The 20,897-nt window shown below is 41.6% G+C and overlaps 1 protein-coding gene across 5 annotated transcripts in view; it reads left to right on the forward strand.

Moving 5' to 3' along the window:
• The window catches only part of DISP1 (dispatched RND transporter family member 1), a 201,910-nt gene extending 189,560 nt beyond the window's left edge, over positions 1 to 12,350 (forward strand). For all 5 annotated transcript variants that reach the window (XM_029227924.1, XM_029227921.1, XM_029227919.1 and 2 more), the window contains exons 5-8: positions 88 to 215; positions 559 to 656; positions 2,662 to 2,759; positions 8,725 to 12,350. In XM_029227924.1, the coding sequence (XP_029083757.1) occupies positions 88 to 215; positions 559 to 656; positions 2,662 to 2,759; positions 8,725 to 12,336 (3,936 nt within the window). In that variant the 3' untranslated portion in view covers positions 12,337 to 12,350. The remainder of the gene's footprint in view (positions 1 to 87; positions 216 to 558; positions 657 to 2,661; positions 2,760 to 8,724) is intronic.
• The last annotated feature ends 8,547 nt before the right edge of the window (positions 12,351 to 20,897 follow it).

The following is a 20,897-nucleotide window of genomic DNA, read 5'->3' on the forward strand; positions in this document are numbered from 1 at the left end:
ACCTTGACATTGCCTTCCCAAGCTGTTATAACTATACTTAGCCTAAAATGAAGTACACTAATGGGAATTTGTAATATTTTGCCTTAGGGTTTTGAACCAAGAGGGACTGCAATAGGCCAGAGACTGGTCACGTGGAATAACATGGTGAAAAATACAGGATACAAAGCAACATTAGCAAATTACCCCTTTAAATATGCAGATGAACAAGCCAAAAGGTAATCATTTATTAACTTTTAGACAAACCACTGCTAACAATTCCAGTTTTAAACATTGCCTGAGCAAAAAGATTACATCTAAAATGTGTGGCTCAAAATCTTTGCCACTGAATTTGTTGAAATTGTCACTGTCTTTTAAGATTTTGTTGTATATTAGTGAGGGTTTGGGGTTTTTCTTCCTTTTTCAGAAGTGAGAAAATTAACGCTGGCTGCTTATGTTCATCCTTCCGACAATATCAAGCGCTTCATAGGTCATGACTTTGAGGTTGTATTGTTACCAGTAGGCTTCTCAGCCTTGCAATAGTGGGGACTTGCTTGAAGATCAAACTGTGTTCCATTTCAGCCATCGGGATGACAGATGGTCAGATGATCATTACGAAAGAGAGAAAAGAGAAGTTGACTGGAACTTCCACAAGGACAGCTTTTTCTGTGACGTTCCAAGTGAGTGGCTTCGTAGATGACAAACCTTTCAGAGTTTCCTGGGATTGAACATGATTGATAACCTAGACTGTCAAGAGTAGGTGGCTGGTCACACAGCTTCACTGTTTCTATCGTGCTTAAAGGGGTTTTAGCCTAATTAACTTGTAATTTTACTTCTCTAGGTCAGTCAACCACTAATCTGAATTTAGTTACCTAAAATTAAAAATTAATGAGAGATGATTGAGTTATATTCGGTTTTAAGAAAGATATAAATCTAATAAAATTCTTGACCTTGCCCCGAATCTCAACGCATTTAAAAAATTCCTTGTACATTTTTTGGATTGAACCCTGACATAATCTACAGTATTATCAAAAATTTATATCTACATTGTTGATTCATTCAAAAAGCCTATATTAATAGCCTTCTTGTGCCAGCCTTGTCATTAGACATTACAGGTAGCGAGATGAACAAAATAAAGTCCAGAGGTCCAAAGCTTGAATGCCTCAGGGACCTAGCTCATATATGAATGAGAAAAGTGAGCTGGGTTAAGAATGCAGGAAGTGATGGTGATGGAGGAGAATGCAGCAGAATGTGACCTTGAAAAAAAACAAAACGAGGGCCCAAAGACTGTAAGAAATTCCCGGAGGCCAGGAATCCAGATTTCAATGTGGAATCACCAGATCTCTAAATGTTGGCAGCAAATTCACGAAATAAAATTCGCTGTAGCCTGGAGTCAGCCTGGTCTCTGTGCAGCTGCCAGGAAGGAGGAGTTCATGGCCTCAAGGAAACATGTGTCAGTTTGAAAGTCATTGATTAGCCCTCATGGTTACGGATGAGGAATTGCAATAACTCCAGTTTCTGATTAAGTGAATATTAACATTGAAGCTCTTCTGGTTTCAGCTTTTTGTTGTTGTTGTTGAAATTCCTTCTAAAATTTGTTTTTTCCCTCTCTTCTTAGATCACTAGAGGACCTGATTGGGTCTTTGATGTTTCTAGATCTTGTCAAACCTCAGGGTCTTTATTTGTCTTGAAGACAAGAGTTTACTAAAGAAAACTTCGTGACCATGAAGTTTTTCATGTAATAAAGCTTTATTGATAAATTTGCAAATTGATTTTCTTTGTCAGCACCATTAGGCATTTTAGATCATATAAAACGAATCTACTCCGTTTCAGTTGGTTCATATTAATTTTTTTAATGGCTGAGGAAGCAGAAACAGTATTTACTGAGCACCCCTTTTTCAGTACCTCATTTAATTCTCACACCTATTTGGGAAGGTGTTGCTGCCTTTATTTTACAGGTGAGGAACCAAACAGAGGCTCAGAAAAGTTGTTAGTTGCCTAAGATCATCCAGCTAGTAGATGACAGAACCTGGTTACACCCAGTTCTAACTCTAAAGACCATGCTCTTTCCAGGATATCACACAACCTCCCTTATTCAGAAATATATTTTGTATTAGTATAATTTTCAAAATGTTTTTTCTAGAACTCTGAACACTCAACCAGAATGAGGAGTATGTCTGTGATCCTGGCCAGCGTTCTGTGTTTAGTTGACTGTTTTTAGTGCTTTTAAGCTGATCACTTGCCGTCTTTGCTCTCTAGTTAGCTGCCAAAGAGAACATCCTTATAATCCGTTCTTGATACTCCCTGGTGCATCATTCTTTGATTTTATATACCATTGGGGTGACGTGTTGTGAAATTAAGAGGGAGGCATTCTGTTGATTTTCTGCTGAAAGTTCCTATGGATTGCTCTTCCTAATTACAGTCTGATCAGAACTAGATATGTTACATAACTTCTATGATTTTTAAGATATAGTGAGTAGACAAAGGCTTTGAGCTAAAGCAATATTATAGCGTTACTCTTTAAAATTTTTTTACATTTTTCTCCTGGAGTTTAATGAAAGACAGGATTCCCTACTGCTAATGAATTGCCCAGGTGGTTTCCCAGTTTGAATTATTTCTGAACGCTGAGTCTTCTGAAATAAATGAATAATTTATAAACCTTTTTCTTTTTTCTCCTATCACCAGGTGACCGATATTCCAGAGTAGTATTTACTTCAGCTGGAGGGGAGACATTGTGGAATTTACCTGCAATTAAATCAATGTGCAATGTAGATAATTCAAGGGTATGTAAAGTAAAACTGAAATATGTTTAGCACGAATAAGGTTATACTTTTGAAACTCCTTTTACTGCTGACCCTGGTGCCTGATCAGATGAAAGCACTCAAGTGGCTTACCTACCGAGGAGTAAACACCAGCAGAGTGGCCTCGCATTCTTTCGGATCCCAGGATCAAAGTGTCTCTGCTTCCCCACCTTTAAAACAAACCATCTTCCTTAATAAAGAACTCTTTTTCTTTCCCACTCAGTTTTTGTCCATGATAGTCTTTTGTATTATTTCACAGCTTATTTCCTTTCAGGATAATAGTTAAGCCTTTTTTTTTTCTTCTTTTGTTGTATTTTATCTTCCTAATCTAGTTTCATTGTTCACTCCATTTTCCCCCTGAGGCGATTGTCAGCATCTTAATTATGCAATGAAATGCTCACCTTTCTGGCAATCAATGGGTCCTTTGGGCCGATGACCTCAAAGGAAAATTTAGGGCACAGGCTAGGAAAGGGGACAGCAAAGGGCATAAATACACTATCTATGGAAATGGCCAAAGTAATCCAATCCAGATTGTTCTGAACTCTAAACACCTTGCTGCTTTACAAGACAGAAAGATGCAAGAAGACAGCACCAGAAAGTGTGAAGTCACCTACCGAGCTTGGAAGAGCTGTCAGTTTCATGTGTTCAGAGGTAGTTTCTCCAAGTAGAAGCTGCTGTCTGATGTCACTAATGGCCTTGCCCAAGCACAGTGACCAGGTAGAAAAGGAACTCGTGTTCTTAGCATAATTCCAAAATGTAAAATCACTGGTCAGTTGAAAATCTAATCACATGCCCTGCTGAGAGCTAGACTGACAATCCAGTGCAATGACCTGTTCTATCAACAGGGTTTCTTAATGGAACAGGAGGTAGAAAGGACTCTTTGAGATAACCCACAGACCAGCATCTCATTGTGCTGATATAAGTACCTTCTGAGAACTGAGTGGCTTACCCAGGTCACCTAGTTGGTTGGTCCCAGATCTCCTGACTTTATTCTTCATTCTGAAAGGCTCTTTATATATTTTGAAAATAACTTTTGCATTGATTAGGATATCGGGATTTTCTGTGAGTGACATCTTGTCTCTGTGCAGCTCCAGATAGACCAAAGTCACAAACTATCTATAAACAACCCAAAGTTTCTTCATCAGTGGTCAATTTTTATTTGTCATATTTTCTTCTGTTCTACAGCTATCAGTAGGTTATTTAGAAGCTATGAACATACTTCTTGTTGTGGGTTACAACCCTTCTCATATAGAAAGTTAACTCTAAAGTAGTGTATATGTAGAGCACTTGCTATGTGCAAGGCTTTATCCTGGGTACTTTACTTCTCTCACAATGGACCTGTGACCTTGGAATAACACCGTTTTTTTTTTATTGGAGTAAAATTGCTTTACAATGTTGTGTTAGTTTCTGCTGTACAATGAAGTGAATCAGCTATACGTATACATGTATCCCCTCCCTCTTGGACCTCCCTCCCCCTCTCCCCCACCATCTAGGTCATCACAGAGCACCAAGCTGAGCTCCCTGTGCTATACAGCGGGTTCCCACTAGTTATCTGTTTTGATGCATTTGCAAAATTTTGGCTATCGAAAAGAATAGATATCTGCTTGTCTGAGTTTTTTTTCCTACTGGGCTCATAATAAGGATTGGACAGCTGTGAGTTCAAGTCTGTAAACCCTGGCAAGAACTAACAATTTGTGATCCTCTTGTGAAAATTCGAGGAACAGACCCAAGACACGTACATCTGAATGAATGGTCAAGCCAATTGTAGATTCACACCAATAAATGAATAAAGAGAATCAAGGCCCCCAAATACTACCTCAAGGAGCATGGTTGTAATTTTAACTTTTTAAATTAAATACTTTTTTGCCAGTTGCAAATGCCCTTGTATTCTAGTCTCAAACTCTGCTATGAACCCAGAATAACATATGTTTCTCATAGAGATAATGTATTCAGTGATATCTTAAATAATAACTATTGGTCAACAGTTCAGATTTCAGATTATTACTATACTTTTCTGAGTCTCCCAGCTCAAGACCCTTTGAGGATTTTTATTTGTTATGGCGGTTTGAGCAAAATGTGTCCTGAGGCTACTTGGCAGTCTTTCCCTTTTTTCCCCCCTCAAATCCTAGCTATTGTACCTAACCACTTAGTTATTAACAACTATCAAGTTGAATGGGACACACACCAAATGGTACGGAGCAGAAGAGCTTAATTGTTGGTGGGTTGACTCCAGAAAGCATCTGGTAATCAGTGTAATGTCACGAGACCAGGTCTTCCAGTGGCCGCCTGCCTGTGTTGATAATACGTTGAGTTCAAATTCCAGATCCCATTTAAATTACATGCCACTTACACTCATAGTTCAGACGGGCGCTGGTTTCCAGAGTGAAGAGCTTCTGTTTCTGATGCTCGTCTACCTCCTCACAGAAATGCTTGGGGTTTTTTTTAGACTCTTTCAAAAGGAGCCTCAGTTGACTCCCCTGATCTCCTTCACTACTTTTTTCTGCACTTTGACATTCCTACGGGGCACACTGGCAGAGTCATTAGTAAAAAAGAAGTGTGTATGTCTCTAATCTTGACTCTGCTGGAAGCCCTTTACCCTATTTCTTAGTCTTTGCATAGTGTAGATGTTGGAGCTCAGAGGAATCAGCTTGTAGAAGGGATTTGGTGACTAAGACCCATTTTACTCAGGTAGCTTTTGTGGACAGCTGGAATGCCCCCCTCACACGCTTAGAGGACCCCAGAAATGTGTTTCCTGATGCTTGTTTTAAAGAGAGCTGTGGAGCCCTTGCTTTCTTCTTCCTCTCTAGGCTCCCTTCAACTTTTAGTACATGAGGAACTTGGTCACGTGGGAAAGGAGTGTCTAGCAGTTGACTGAACCTGGTATTAAGGGCTTAATTTTCTTCCCTTTTTTCTTTCCTTAGCTTCTTAACATATCTCCAACTTGGCCATTAGTTTTGAAAGTTAAGGTATCATTTAAAACTCTGCTGGTTTCTTCTTTTTCTCTCCTCTTCCTTTACTCTTATTTGAAGCCAACTCCACCCCTGCTACTATCTAACTAGGGAAGTGTGCAAAGACGTGTTATCACCACATAAGCAAAATGATCCCTAAAAATCCTGTTTGTGAATACCTAGAATGAAAAGGGCATTCCTCATAAGAGTTGCAAGAAATTGCTCTCGTTAACTCCATCCTTATTTTTATAAACTTCAAAGATTTCAAAAGCATTCCTGTCAATCCCCTTTCCCAAGAATATGGCAAAGATGCAGCTGCCTTCTGCATAAAGATACACCTGCTTGCCAAGCTCTTCAAGCCCCACAGTATAAAATATGACTGTGTTGAGTTATCTCAGTCCCAGATGACTAAGTTGTGCCGTTATCCCATCGCACTTACAGACCTTGGCACTCTGTCCACAGGTTCACATAGACCCTTACACATAATATGCTGCTTCTCATGTTGAATTGTAACGGTTTGTTTTCTTGTCTGATTTCCCTGCCTCACTGTGAGCCACTTGAGGGCAGGACCACTTTGCCTTATTTGTCTTGATAGGTGCTCAATAAATATTTTTCCTTCTGGATGGATGGATGGATGGATGGATGGGGACATACTCCCTGAAAGCCTAGACAATCCTTGAGCTCCATTCCTTTAGATTCAGGGCACTGGCATCCAACTCAGGATAAATGTCTTCTCTCTGTCCTTATTTCTTACCCTGTAAAAGAGTCCTCAGAAACTGTTTTCCAAAGGTTGTACATCAGCCATCACCTTTGAATGTGAGGACTGGCCCTCCAGAGGCTCATTAGCATTTATTTTTGATAGCAGCCATCAAAGTAGTATTTGGCCTGTGTTTGTCATGTCCAACTTTTAAATCTTTGGTCAGATACACACATAAAAAACCCCTGCAATTCTTTGAAAGGGTTATTCAAGGACAGAATTCTGTGCTTTCGTTTCCAGTTTTAGCTGGCAACCCTATCTCCTTTATCTTTGGCTTTTGGTTATTTGAGCAAGTACAAATATGGTCCTTCTAGCTGATAGTGGGTTTCGTAATGGATACAGTTCATTTTCTTCCATCTGAAAACTGTCAGACATTGGGGTTGCGTTACCTTTCTTTCAGTTCACCAGGCTGACCCCAGGGACTTGCCTGTTATTCCTTTGTGGGGTAAACCTGGTTATCTGAGAGATGCTATTCCAGGGTTTCCTATTATTTATTAGGTGGTTCAGTTTCCCCTGAGTTAGCACATGTGAATATTTTAACCTAGAAACAATTAAATATTAATTATCCTATTTTATGAAATGTCAAGTAATTATCGCTCTTTAAAAATGAGCTTAAAAATTAAACCTTTGTTAAAATCAACATTATTTTAGTACACTTGTATAATAACCCTTTGACTCATTTTTCTTTACCCCCAATAGAGTATCTTAAAAAAAAAAAAAAACACCCAACTTTTTATTATGGAAATTTTCAGAGGCAATAGTAGAATGAATCCCTATGTGCAGGTCACCCAACTTCAGCAATTCACAATACGTGGCCAATCTCCTTTCATCTACACCTTGCCCCTGCAGAATAAGTCCCAGTAAAGTGTCTTCACAGCCAAGTTACAAGTAACTTGGTTCTTGGATAAGTCTAAGTTCTAAAGAGGTGAATTGTGCCAGCTTCTCTTCTACTTTGAGAAAATATTTCAACGCATGATTGATAAAGCCTACTTTAATAAAAAGGGAAAGGGTGGTTTTAATCTTATTAGAAAAAAAGAATACTCATGCCCTTCTTGAACTTTGGAGTTTCTTCCCTGGAACAACCTTTGGTAAATAGAGATGAGGGAAAGTGATAGGAGTGGGTCATCTTTAGCCCTGGCACTTCCAGAGAAGTCTCTGGACAGGCTCAAGAGCAGGGCGATATCTCTTATTCTCACCCTCAGGGAAGAGGGGCCATCTGTAACTTACAGATTTTTAAGATGATGGGATTGTGCAGGCTTCACTCTAATCTTAGCAATGCCAGCTTTGACATTGGAACAAATTTCAATTTTCTGTAACAAGAACAGCCATAAGGAGGAAAGCCTTCTCCAGGAATAGTGTTCTAAATGAAATACTATCCACATTAAATCCAGAATTGTTATACTTACTAATATGCAGCAGACCCCTGTTTACCAAAACAGAACGTTCCCCAAAAGGGGGAGTTAGCCAACTTGAATAAACTTTGAAAGATGTGGAAGAAACAATTAAATTCCTATTGAAGTATTTTATTACTTGTGTATGTTTATTTAAAATCATATATATGTATATATATATATACACACACACATATAATTTTAATTTAGAAACATTTTCCCCCTCTACTCATGTATCAGGAAACAATTTTATTCCAGGTTTTTCATGCGTCTTTGGCATCACTGCTTCTGATATTACCAGAATCACTTTTTTGAGTCTGACAGTTATCTAGAGACTATCATCTTTGCCTCCAAGTTGATTGAAATATAGTACTTTGTCACCAAAAATTTCACGCTGATTACCAGAAATTTTAGGCAAAGCCACAAATTCGTTTTATATGTCAGTTGGGCAATTGTTCTCTTAATTAATCCCATAGGTATACATACATAAGCTTCACAGCCTATCCACTTTATTGCTTTTTAAAGTGACTTTGAAAAGGCTTGTTTACTAAAGAGGTGTTAATTTTACCTCCTTTTTGAAACCAAACTGGCATTGATTGAAATTGTTTCACACTTGTATGTCATCCCCAAACTGGAGTTTGTTGTTCAAAATGAAGTAACCTAGTGAGCCTTCTGCAGCAGAAGAGAGCAGATTTGGGGGGAAAACTCACCTTGTGTTCAAACTGCTACCTAATTCAGAGGATGATTCTATAACTTCTGTAACTTTCCTGTCCCTCAAGGCCACCGTCGTTCAGACCTTTCTGTGGACTGATTTTAAACGTCAGTTCTTCCGCGTGTCTCTGTCTCTGCAGATCAGATCTCATCCCCGGTTTGGTGATCTCTGCCAGAGGACAACGGCTGCTTCCTGCTGCCCCAGCTGGACGCTGGGGAACTACATCGCTATTCTGAACAACAGATCATCCTGCCAGAAAATCGTCGAGCGAGACGTTTCTCATACCTTGAAGCTACTTCGGACCTGCGCCAAACACTACCAGAACGGCACCCTGGAGCCAGACTGCTGGGACATGGCGGCCCGGAGGAAGGACCAGCTCAAGTGCACCAACGTGCCACGGAAATGTACCAAGTACAACGCTGTGTACCAGATCCTCCACTACTTGGTGGATAAAGACTTTATGGCCCCAAAGACAGCCGACTACACACCCGCTTTAAAGTACAGCATGCTCTTCTCGCCCACAGAGAAAGGGGAGAGCATGATGAACATTTACTTGGACAACTTCGAAAACTGGAACGCTTCCGACGGCGTCACCACCATCACCGGGATTGAGTTTGGGATCAAACACAGTTTGTTTCAGGATTATCTTCTGATGGATACTGTGTATCCTGCCATCGCCATCGTGATCGTCCTTTCAGTCATGTGTGTCTACACCAAGTCCATGTTTATCACTCTGATGACCGTGTTTGCCATCATCAGCTCCTTGATTGTGTCCTACTTTCTCTACCGCGTGGTGTTTAACTTTGAATTTTTCCCTTTCATGAACCTCACCGCGCTCGTTATTTTGGTGGGCGTCGGAGCGGATGATGCCTTTGTCCTGTGTGATGTCTGGAGCTACACCAAATTTGACAAGCCTCAGGCGGAGACCTCAGAGGCGGTGAGCATCACGCTGCAACACGCCGCCCTCTCCATGTTCGTCACCAGTTTTACCACAGCGGCTGCCTTTTACGCTAACTACGTGAGCAATATCACAGCCATCAGGTGCTTTGGGGTATACGCGGGGACAGCTATACTGGTGAATTACGTTTTGATGGTCACCTGGCTTCCGGCCGTGGTTGTCCTGCACGAGCGGTATCTTCTCAATACATTCAGCTGCTTCAAGAAGCCCCAGCAGCAAATATACGATAACAAAAGCTGCTGGACAGTGGCCTGTCAGAAGTGCCACAAAGTCCTTTTTGCTATTTCGGAAGCGTCTCGAATTTTTTTTGAAAAAGTATTGCCGTGCCTCGTCATTAAGTTTCGCTACCTATGGCTGGTCTGGTTCCTGGCCTTAACTGTGGGCGGGGCCTACATCGTCTGCATAAACCCAAAGATGAAGCTGCCCTCTTTGGAGCTGTCCGAGTTCCAGGTGTTCAGGTCGTCCCACCCTTTTGAACGTTACGACGCCGAGTACAAAAAGCTTTTCATGTTCGAGCGCGTCCACCACGGAGAGGAGCTCCACATGCCCATCACGGTCATCTGGGGTGTGTCCCCAGAAGACAATGGCAACCCCCTAAACCCTAAGAGCAAAGGGAAGCTGACCTTAGACAGCGGCTTTAACATCGCCAGCCCAGCTTCCCAGGTCTGGATTTTGCAGTTCTGTCAAAAACTGAGAAATCAGACATTCTTTCACCAGACTGACGAGCAGGACTTCACCAGCTGCTTCATTGAGACCTTCAAGCAGTGGATGGAAAACCAGGACTGCGATGAGCCTACCCTGTACCCGTGCTGCAGCCACTGGAGCTTCCCCTATAAGCAAGAGATTTTCGAACTGTGCATCAAGAGAGCCATCATGGAGCTGGAGAGGAGTACGGGCTACCATTTGGATAGCAAAACCCCAGGGCCGAGGTTTGATATCAATGATACCATCAGGGCAGTCGTGCTAGAGTTCCAAAGCACCTACCTCTTCACACTGGCTTATGAAAAGATGCATCAGTTTTATAAAGAGGTGGACGCGTGGATTTCCAACGAGCTGAGTTCTGCACCCGAGGGCCTTAGCCACGGCTGGTTTGTCAGCAACCTGGAGTTCTATGACCTCCAGGACAGCCTCTCCGATGGCACCCTCATCGCCATGGGGCTCTCGGTGGCCGTGGCCTTTAGTGTGATGCTGCTCACAACTTGGAACATCATCATAAGCCTTTATGCCATCATCTCGATCGCCGGAACTATATTTGTCACCGTTGGTTCTCTCGTCCTGCTGGGCTGGGAGCTAAACGTTTTGGAGTCGGTCACTATTTCGGTTGCGGTCGGCCTGTCTGTAGACTTTGCCGTCCATTATGGGGTTGCTTACCGCTTGGCCCCGGACGCCGACCGAGAAGGGAAGGTGATCTTCTCTCTGAGTCGCATGGGCTCTGCCATTGCCATGGCCGCACTCACCACCTTCGTGGCTGGGGCCATGATGATGCCCTCCACGGTTCTGGCTTACACCCAGCTGGGCACCTTCATGATGCTCATCATGTGTATCAGCTGGGCTTTCGCCACCTTCTTTTTTCAGTGCATGTGCCGGTGCCTTGGGCCGCAGGGTACCTGTGGTCAGATTCCTTTACCTAAAAAACTCCAGTGCAGTGCCTTCTCCCACACCTTGTCGACAAGTCCTGGTGACAAGGGACAAAGCAAGACACACGCCGTGAATGCTTATCACTTAGATCCCAGGGGCCAAAAAGCTGAAATGGAGCATGAGTTTTACGAATTAGAACCTCTGGCAGCCCACAGCTGTATGGCCTCCGAGAAGACCACTTATGAAGAGACCCACATGTGCTCTGAATTTTTCACCAGCCAGGCAAAGAAGTTAGGGATGCCTGTACACGCAGCTTACAATAGCGAACTCAACCAAAGCACCAAAAATGAAGCCAGCTCTGCCTTGTTGCAGCCCTGTCTTGAACAGCACACCATGTGTCACTTCTTCTCTCTGAATCAGAGATGTAGCTGCCCAAATGCCTACCAGCCTTTGAAATATGGCCTGCCGTCTTGCCAGCAGATGGGTGACTGCTTGTGCCACCAGTGCGCTCCGACTGCCAGCAGCTTCATGCATGTCCAGAACGGCCTGGCCCCTCTGAAGGCTGCACACCAAGCCCCCGAGGGCTTCGTGCATCCCATCCCACACATCCACCACTGTCCCTGCCTACAGGGCAGAGTGAAACCTCCTGGAATGCAGAATTCTCTGCCCAGGAGTTTTTTCCACCACCCGGGTCAGCACATTCAGGCCCAAGAAAAACTCGGTAAGACCAGCGTACACAGTCTTCAGAGCCTAGAAGAGCAACTTCCAAAGATGGCAGAGACGTCGTCATCGGTCTGCAGAAGCGCTGGAGCTTCACACAAAGCATGCTGTGCTCCTGAGACGCACCAAAGGGGACTCTGTAAAAACAGAGACATCGGGAACGTGGAGGGCAGTGGAGGGGCTGCAAACAAGGACTCCGGTTCAGTGAGTCTGACTGACAAGGCAGAAAGGCAAGTGGAGCCAGGCCTGTCACAGACTGATGTCATCGTAAACTCAGAACACTTAAGTCAGAATGAACCCCAGTTCATCTTTAACCATTTAATGGGGGAGGCTGGTTATAGGTCCTGCCCAAACAATCCACAAAATCGTGGCAGGATTGTGAGAGTTAAGTGCAGTTCTGTGGACTGTCAAATACCAAACATTGAAGCCAACGTGCCTGCTGTATTAACACACTCGGAACTTTCTAGCGAAAGTTTGTTAATAAAAACACTTTAATAAATATTGTATTAAACCAGTGCCTCAATTGTTCCTTTGAAATGGAAGTAAAATCCAGAAGTTTAGAAAGGGAGTCCAAAAATACAGGAACAAGCATGTTTAACTTCGTCAAAAAACATGAGATGTTTTCAGATTCCGTATGAACAATCAACAGACTCACCTATCTAATAAGTGTTAGCCATTTGGAATTTTGTATTTTCAAAAAGTACAGTTGTATTTTTACATTTATACCCAGCTTGAAAAGTTATTGTCTCTCTCTCTCATAGCAGTGAGTCAGAGATTTAGAGTTTGGACTATCTAGAACTTTCATTTCTCCCTGGCAGTTGTATTTACCTGATACCCTTATCCTGGTGCCTTTGTTTTTCAGTAAAAAGGACTTTTGATGGCTCCAAACAAACACTGATTTTAAGAGAGCTACTTTAGTTGGGCTCCAGTAACTAAACGACATTAAAATTTCTATTTTTGGTGAGGCTTCATTCAGAAATGAATCGCCAAGCATTTAAATAGTGCATTCCACCTGTCTGCACAGGTAGACTTTACATGAAGCCAATGACCCATTTATATCTAAATTGGTATGTTTTGTCCACATTAGCCAAAATGTATAGTTGTTCCATGGTTACATCTATTCACCCAGGAATCATGGGCACCATCTTGTGTCAGGCGACAGTGATGTTAGTGTCACAGAAGGGAAAGCACAGATGAAGAGAGGTGATTACCCGAAATTGTGCTACATTTCTTAAGATAAGTTGCGTCTTGACCAAGAGAGCCCCAGGTCAGATGAGCCCCAGCCCCCTGAAGCAGTCAGAATAGAGGAACTTGTTCTATGCAGGTTTGTTTCCATCTCTGCCCCTCAGGGGATGTGTACAGTCGGCTGCTTTCTCCTGGGTTCAAGTGTCTCAGGATGTGCACGGATGATTTTACTGGGCAACTAACACCTGGAAATGCTGAGCCTGCAGCCAGCATCTTAAATGACACTCATGCGTCTTGTATTAGCTCAAGCTCCAGTCCTTGAGCTGTTGGAGCACACTTTCTGGGTAATTCTTCAGATGACATAGCCTCCTTACAGGGTGTCATCTGATACTGTGTGCATTCCTGCCCCAGACAGGGAGAGTTCCACTGCATTCTTCTTCCTTCTGGGAAGTTTGGTCCTCTGAAGAATATTGGGGGGAATATTTCTAAATACAACGTTCTTTCCAAAAGTTATTTTCTAAGGATGGTTTTCCAACTTAGATCTGCGTGTTATTCAGGACCTGAAAACAGCTGTCAAGAGTTGGGAGGGCGGGCTTCCCTGGTGGTGCAGTGGTTAAGAATCCGCCTGCCAATGCAGGGGACACAGGTTCAAGCCCTGGTGGGGGAAGATCCCACGTGCCGCGGAGCAACTAAGCCCGTGCACCACAACTACTGAGCCTGCGCTCTAGAGCCTGCGAGCCACAACTACTGAAGCCCATGCGCCTAGAGCCCGAGCTCTGCAACAAGAGAAGCCACCGCAATGAGAAGCCCGCGCACCGCAACAAAGAGTAGCCCCCGCTCGCCGCAACTAGAGAAAGCCACGCACAGCAACAAACACCCAACGCAGCCAAAAAGAAATAATAATAAATAAAATAAATATTAAAAGAAAAAGTTGGAAGGGGTCTTGTGATTCATTGACTCCAACCCACCTGCACCAAACCACATTTCCGTTAAGTAGCTTTCCAGCTTTTGCTTGAATACTTCAGTGACAAGAAACTTACTACCTGACTACCCTGGTTGAACTCAACTCTGTTGTCCTGTAGTTTTTCTACACTGTTTGGCCCTCATTCTGTTCTCTGAAGTGAAAACACACATCTTTCATCTCTCTGCCAGATGACATCCCTAAAGAGATTTGAAAACAGTAATCATGTCCTCCCACTAACATCCCCAGTTCACTCAACTGTTCTTCTCATGACCAGGTTTTAAGCATTTCAAACACTGACTGAGCAATTATGGTCTCTGGATAAGTAAGGTTATCAAACTCCCTGCCCAAGTGTGGTACCCAAAACAAGACTCCAATACAACACAGGAAGGAGGACCAGCCCCAGGGAGACAGGATGGTACTTCTGGTAGTTCACTTAGAGATGGAAATAACTTTTGGCTCAAGCCTTACAGCTGCCTCTCATGCAGCTTCAAGGAAACTCAACCCACTAGGTCTCTCCCACACATACTGCTGCTAAGCTGCCTCTTCGGACCAGTTCCTTTGTAACCCTGACGTTTGGGATCATATGTGCATCCCCAGTGCACTGAATTCTTTTTTTTTTGCGGTACGCGGGCCTCTCACTGTTGTGGCCTCTCCCGTTGCGGAGCACAGGCTCCGGACGCGCAGGCTCAGCGGCCATGGCTCACGGGCCCAGCCGCTCCGCGGCACGTGGGACCTTCCCGGACCGGGGCACGAACCCGTGTCCCCTGCATCGGCAGGCGGACTCTCAACCACTGCGCCACCAGGGAAGCCCCGCAAGGTCACTTTTTAAACCCCTACTTGATTGAAAAGTGTAATAGGCCAAGAGCACAAAGTTTTTCACAGAGAAGAGCTGTATTGTTTGAAATAAACTATTCAAACAATTTTGAATCGTTTATTCAAGCCTATTTTTTCCTTTTTCTTTTCTTGTAAGATAATATACACAGCCTCATCTGTGTAATATTCATTTCTTGCGTATAATTGCTATAAAATACACATCCTCCTAAAACAACGTCCTTTAAAGTTTGCTAAGCTGTTATTATATTAAATTTCATTACGATAATCTTTGCCCCAGCCTTAAACATTCCCAATTTTAAAACTTTTGCAACGGGTGATTTGAAGAGTAGTTTTACAAATGTGGTCTTACAGGAGATTAGGAAGTGTTCCTCGTTCACATAGTCTCACATGGAAACCATCTTTCTGCCAGGGGTTAGGACGGATTCTGAAGGAAATATGAGGAAACAATGAGTTTGAAAACAGCTGTGTCTTTTCTCTTTAATGAGGAGAGTCGTTTTAGAAGAAAAAGTTAAGCCTATGGTAAAAGAAATCCAAAGACTCCATTGGGTTTTTTTCATAAGCTTCAGACATAATCATGAAAATAGAAATTTGTTGAATCTCCAGAGGAGATTTTTTTTTTTTTTTAATGCAGAAAGAACTATCGTGTTCAAATACCCTTTATACCCTAGTGGATATTTCCAAAATGTTTGCTGACATTTAGTTTATCTCTAGTTGTTATGTTAATCTACAGTGTTTTTTTTTTATAAAACAGCCACTTTCATTAATGTTTAATTTCGTACACTAAGAAGTTTCCTATCTTTGCATTAAATATACAGGAAAAAAAGATAAGTAATGTATATCCATGGTTGATTAGTGGAATCTTGTGCCTTTTGTTCTTAACAATATTTTAACTGCCCTAATTTTGGATTTTTCATGGGAAAAAAGTGTCATTTCTCTTTTCATCGGCTTTTGAAACCACAGCATGCACACATAAAAACAACTCATTAAGTAACCAAAATCAACACAGTTTCTTTCAACTCCCCTAATCCATCAGTTAGAACATGAACTTGACAACACAAGTGCCAACTAGGACATGGTTTCCTAACTCAGCAGAGCCTAATGGATGTTTGCTGCCCATAAGTCTGACTTACTGAGATTGGGGGCACGAGAGTGCTGTATGAAGTTGGGAGTGGGGCAGGAAATAAAGCAATGATATTCTGAGTTCAGAAGTCATAGTATAAGAAATGACTCTTCCAACCCTGGACGTTCCACAAGGATTTTCTTTTAGGGAACCTTGGGAACCATATACTTTTAATTTTCAGTAAGAAGATTTAATTCTCAGTAAGAAGTAAGTCAGTCGCCCAACTTGTTAATAGGAGCTCTGTAGAGCACCTGCCCTCTTCTTAGGGGATTTAAGCCAGCATTTGAAATGCTGGTCAACATTTCACCGTTCTCACCTGACACCTAAAATTGGATACATTTCATGATTTTTGTGCTTATTATTAAAGACTCTGTGGTATCCCTGACCCTGTGACTATTGTGGTGAAGCTGGAGTTGCATATGATGTCCTCAAATCTACTGGAATAGCTATACTGTGACATTTACCCATCTAATCATATTTTTTTCCACGTAATTTTCTGTAATGTAATCTACAGCTTCCAAAAAGTGAAGGGTAGATTCTTTGCAGCAAGAGATACTTTTCTTTGCAACCAGGTAAGGCTCTTATAAGAAGAGCTGGTTTTAATTTGCAACAAAGTAACAATCAGGGTAAAATTTGCTCAACCTCTATCCACTAATGGGACATTTTTGATCAATGAAATGGAATTGAGTTTTCCACTATTTAAGGGGGAAAGGATTTGCTACATAAGTCAATAATCTAAACACGATTACAAAGAGCCCGTTCAGCCTGCTTAAGAAAACCAACCTCTAAGAGTTTAAAAAACTACTGTAGTGTTACTGCCTTTGCAACATCACATGATCATTTACAAATATCACTGATTAAAAAAAAACAGGTCCAGTAGGAGTATCTCTAAGCAAAACTTTACCAGATGTTTTCAATACTAGTTGAGACTATCAAATAGCATCTGTTTTTAAATAGTCTTAAATGTGATCTTTGTTGGAGGCTCCCCACTCCCGTGAGAGCCATTGTTCTACCTTGGGAAGCTCTCTGGTCTGCGGGGTGACCTAGTTCTCTGCATTCTGGCAGCAAGCAAGTGCTTAATTCAATGTAGCCTTAAAGGACGAGATGTGTAAAGCCACAAGCTTTATCGTCCCTCCCGCACAATTTCCTTTCCTGCAGAGATCTGAGGAAAGGCTTTGAGAAACATGCAAATCTCTGGCAACGTCCTCACTCAGACTGAAGTTCACTCATGTTTGTTCTTTTCTACAGTTTGATCTCTTTACCTTCAGTTTTCTGAAGAGTGTATGTGTTATTAGTCACATATATCAGGTAGGACAGATAGATACTGAATAATCTTGAATTGCTGAATAATTCTTTCACAGATCCCAACTTGAATTTCTTTGCCCTGCCCTGAAAAGGACCCTAGGCTCTGTGTGATTGGTAGGTTCAGTAAATTTCCTTTGATGAGTGACTTCCTGGCCAATCATGACAAATTATACAGCACTTTGGTAAATATCTACACATTGCCATCAGAGAGTAAGCAGAGGTTAGAAAAGCCCATTTTGAGACAAAATTCAATCCTTCCTCTGAATCACTATGATCCAGAAAACTAATTTAGGCACAAATCCTGCCTTGGTAACAAAAACTGCGATTTTTTTTCATCTGTGGGTTGATTCTTTAAAACCACCCTGGGCCGGGAGAACTCATCTTGAACCCCGTCAGAGATGGAGGGAAGGTTTTATATTCTGTGTTTTGATGTCATATTTGGGTCTTGGGAGACTCCGACTAATCAATCTTTTTAAGCAGCTTGGGCCATTCTGAAGGGAGCTACAGGTAATTAGAGTAGGGAGTCTCTCTGATACCAAGGTTTGCTATCTGCATCCATCACCTGCTATTATAATTGTCTGATTATCTGTCTCTCTCACTAGACTAAACTCTTGGGATCAGGCACTCTTCAGCACCTTGCTGTGCTGAAGTAACAAAACTTTACCCAAAGTCCATTGCATTCAGGGCACAGCGGAGGGCCTCTGATGATGTAGAATCTCGGCTTTCAAGAAAGCTACAGTCCTTAAAAAGCAAAATTGATGCCCTCCAAGAAAAAGGAATTTGCACAGCAAGTAATTGCACAAGAAAGACTTTTTTTTTAGTGGGAGATATGAAAAATATTGAAACTAGGATTCAAAGAAACTCAAACATTTTTAGAATCATTCTGATATGAAGCAGCAAGGCCTTAAAACATATCAAGGGATTTGGAGTTTAAAAACCAGAGACTTAGGTTGAAGAGCAAGACGAGCCCCTTTTGAATACCTCAGCTTCCCCATCTATAAAGCTGATAATACCTACCTCACAGGGTTGCAAGGATGAAATGAGAGGAGACCTGGTAAAGCCACCGCTTATAGACATCACTGTCCCGGGAGTTGTTATGCCCCTTGTGTCATTCTGGTCTCCTTGGAGCACAACCTGCAAAGACTGAGCAGCCATCCTTGGTGAGCTGATTCTGTGTCACACAGATGCCATCTATATACCTGCCTGCATTGCAACTATTGTGTATATTGTAGAGTATATAAATGTGTGTACGTACGTATTTTCAGTATATATATTTGTGCAAATACTTCAGTATAATAAAAACTTTATCCCACTCCAGTCTGTCTCACTATGACCATCATCGTGTTTTAAATAAGCTGTATTTACTTATGTTCCAAAAGTTGTATCAATGTTTTCATCCACTATATTCTTGGGGTACCACAGAAATATTTTCTACTCCAACTTTATAACCTATATTGTTTAAAGTTATCTTTCATATTATGGTTGTAGAATATTTGTTCATAGTTTGTAACTTACCTTTACATGATCCTCATTTAAATTAATTCAACCTACACTGTGAGGTGTCTGCTAAGTTTTGAATGAATGAATAAGTAAACTGATGGATGGTTGGATGGATGGATGGATGTGTTACCAAGCCCAAGCTCATGTTGCTCGCCACACCAGAGGCCAATAAATTGAGAGACGAGTTGTTGGGGCAAGAAATAGTCACTTTATTCGGAAAGTCAGCAGACCAAGAAGATGGCGGACTAGTGTCCCAAAGAACCATCTTACGCAAGTTAGAATTCAGGCTTCTTTTATACTAAAAGGAGAGGGGGTGTGCTTGGTTGCTGCAAACTTCTTGGTGCGAGACTCCTTTGTTCTTACATCTGTCCACTTGAGTCAGGTCATGATGTTCCTGTAAACCTCCAACAAGAAAATATTATTCCCCTTTCTGCAACTTTTTATCTCTATATGAATGGAAAAGTGTTATACCTTTAGAGGTCACAGCCTTGAGAATGGGCTATCCTGTATATTTCAGGCTATAGGCAACACTCTTAACTTGTAGCAAAAGCAATAGAATACAAAGGTTAAAGTAAAAGAAACAGAGCCAATATGGAGTCAGATTTGTTCTTCCCTATTACAGATGGTTGGTTGAAGTAGTCTAGACAGATATTTTTGCCCTATTTAATGATGAAATTGAGGTTAAGGGACTTAACTTCATCACTCAACTGACAAGTGCCAAGCTAGGAGTCCAGGGTTTTTTCCAGGATATGAACATACCATGATTAAGTCATTTTTAAAAATAATTAATCATTCCTTGATATTATCTTAATTTTAACAGTCTGTATGACCACTCTTATGATGCAATTATTCATTAGCCTGTTAATATTTATTTAGTTCTTATTCAAGGTAGATACATATTTTTCTAGGTTTTCTTTTTTTTTTTTTTACTATTTATACACGTGAATACTGCCACATAAAATTCGTTTCATATTTATTTTGAGGGGTTGAAAAACAAAACTCAAGATCCACAGTGATTTTTACTGCAGTGAACTGAACTGAAAATGAAAACTTCAGAAAATGGAAAAACACTATTCACATGTTTCAGAAGATACACTTTATTTTAAAATCTCCTAACGTGGAATTTTTACTAAAACAGACTGATTTTTCCTTGACTTGCCTGCCATCCATTGTACAATAGATTCACTCATTTATGCAACAGATCTTGCTGAGATCCTGCACTGAGCCAACTGCTGTCTCAGGAGCGGTACCTGCAGACAATAAGATCCGTGCTTTCCAAGAGCCCAGAGGAGTAACCAGATCTTTACAAAAGACAAATGACTGCCTGGAGGAAAAAGCAGTTTCATAACACCTGTAACAGATGGAGGATGACTATCTCTATCATACAAATTGAAAAGAAAAGGACCCCCAGTTGAAAAATGGGCAAATGATATAAACAAGCACTTTACAGAAGGAGGGATATAAATGGACAATCTGCTCACTAGATGACTTACCATTTTAACCAATCAGGTTGGCCAGAATGTTAAAGATGGATAAGGTCCAGTGTTGGAGAGAATGTGGGGAAAGAGACACTGTTTGGATGAGTGAAAATCAACACAATATTTTGAAAGGGCAGACTCTGACAATGATTGTGAATGTTTATAGTCTGTGATACAAGAGTCCCATTCTAGGAATCCTTCCTTCAGAAGGGACAGCATGAGTATGATGCAGATGTTCGTGACAAGAATCTGAAACCAACTTAATGTCCACCAACAGACCCCTGGTTAAACGAAACTATGCAATTCTTTGTATTGCCCTTAAGAGATGATGCAGGTATTTAAAAGCTAACTATGGTATATTGTTAAGTGGGAAAGAAATAAAGAGCTGCGAATAAAGTGTTTAGAATGACATACACAGACCTTTTAGCAGAGGGTGCCTTTGGGGAGTAGAGTCCAATGTGGGACTAATTATTAACGAAGGAGTAATTTCATGTTATTTATATACTTTTTTCAATATGCTTATAAGTGATTTTAACTTTGTTTTAAATATTTTTAAAATAAGACAATTGGGAAATTCCCTGGCGTCCGGTGGTTAGGACTCCACGCTTTCACTGCCATAGCCTGGGTTCAATCCCTGGTCAGGGAACTAAGATCCCACAAGGCACAGCCA

Source organism: Monodon monoceros, unplaced genomic scaffold (assembly GCF_005190385.1).
Source record: "Monodon monoceros isolate NGI ecotype Baffin Bay Population unplaced genomic scaffold, NGI_Narwhal_1 Super_Scaffold_18, whole genome shotgun sequence".
Lineage (NCBI taxonomy): Eukaryota > Metazoa > Chordata > Mammalia > Artiodactyla > Monodontidae > Monodon > Monodon monoceros.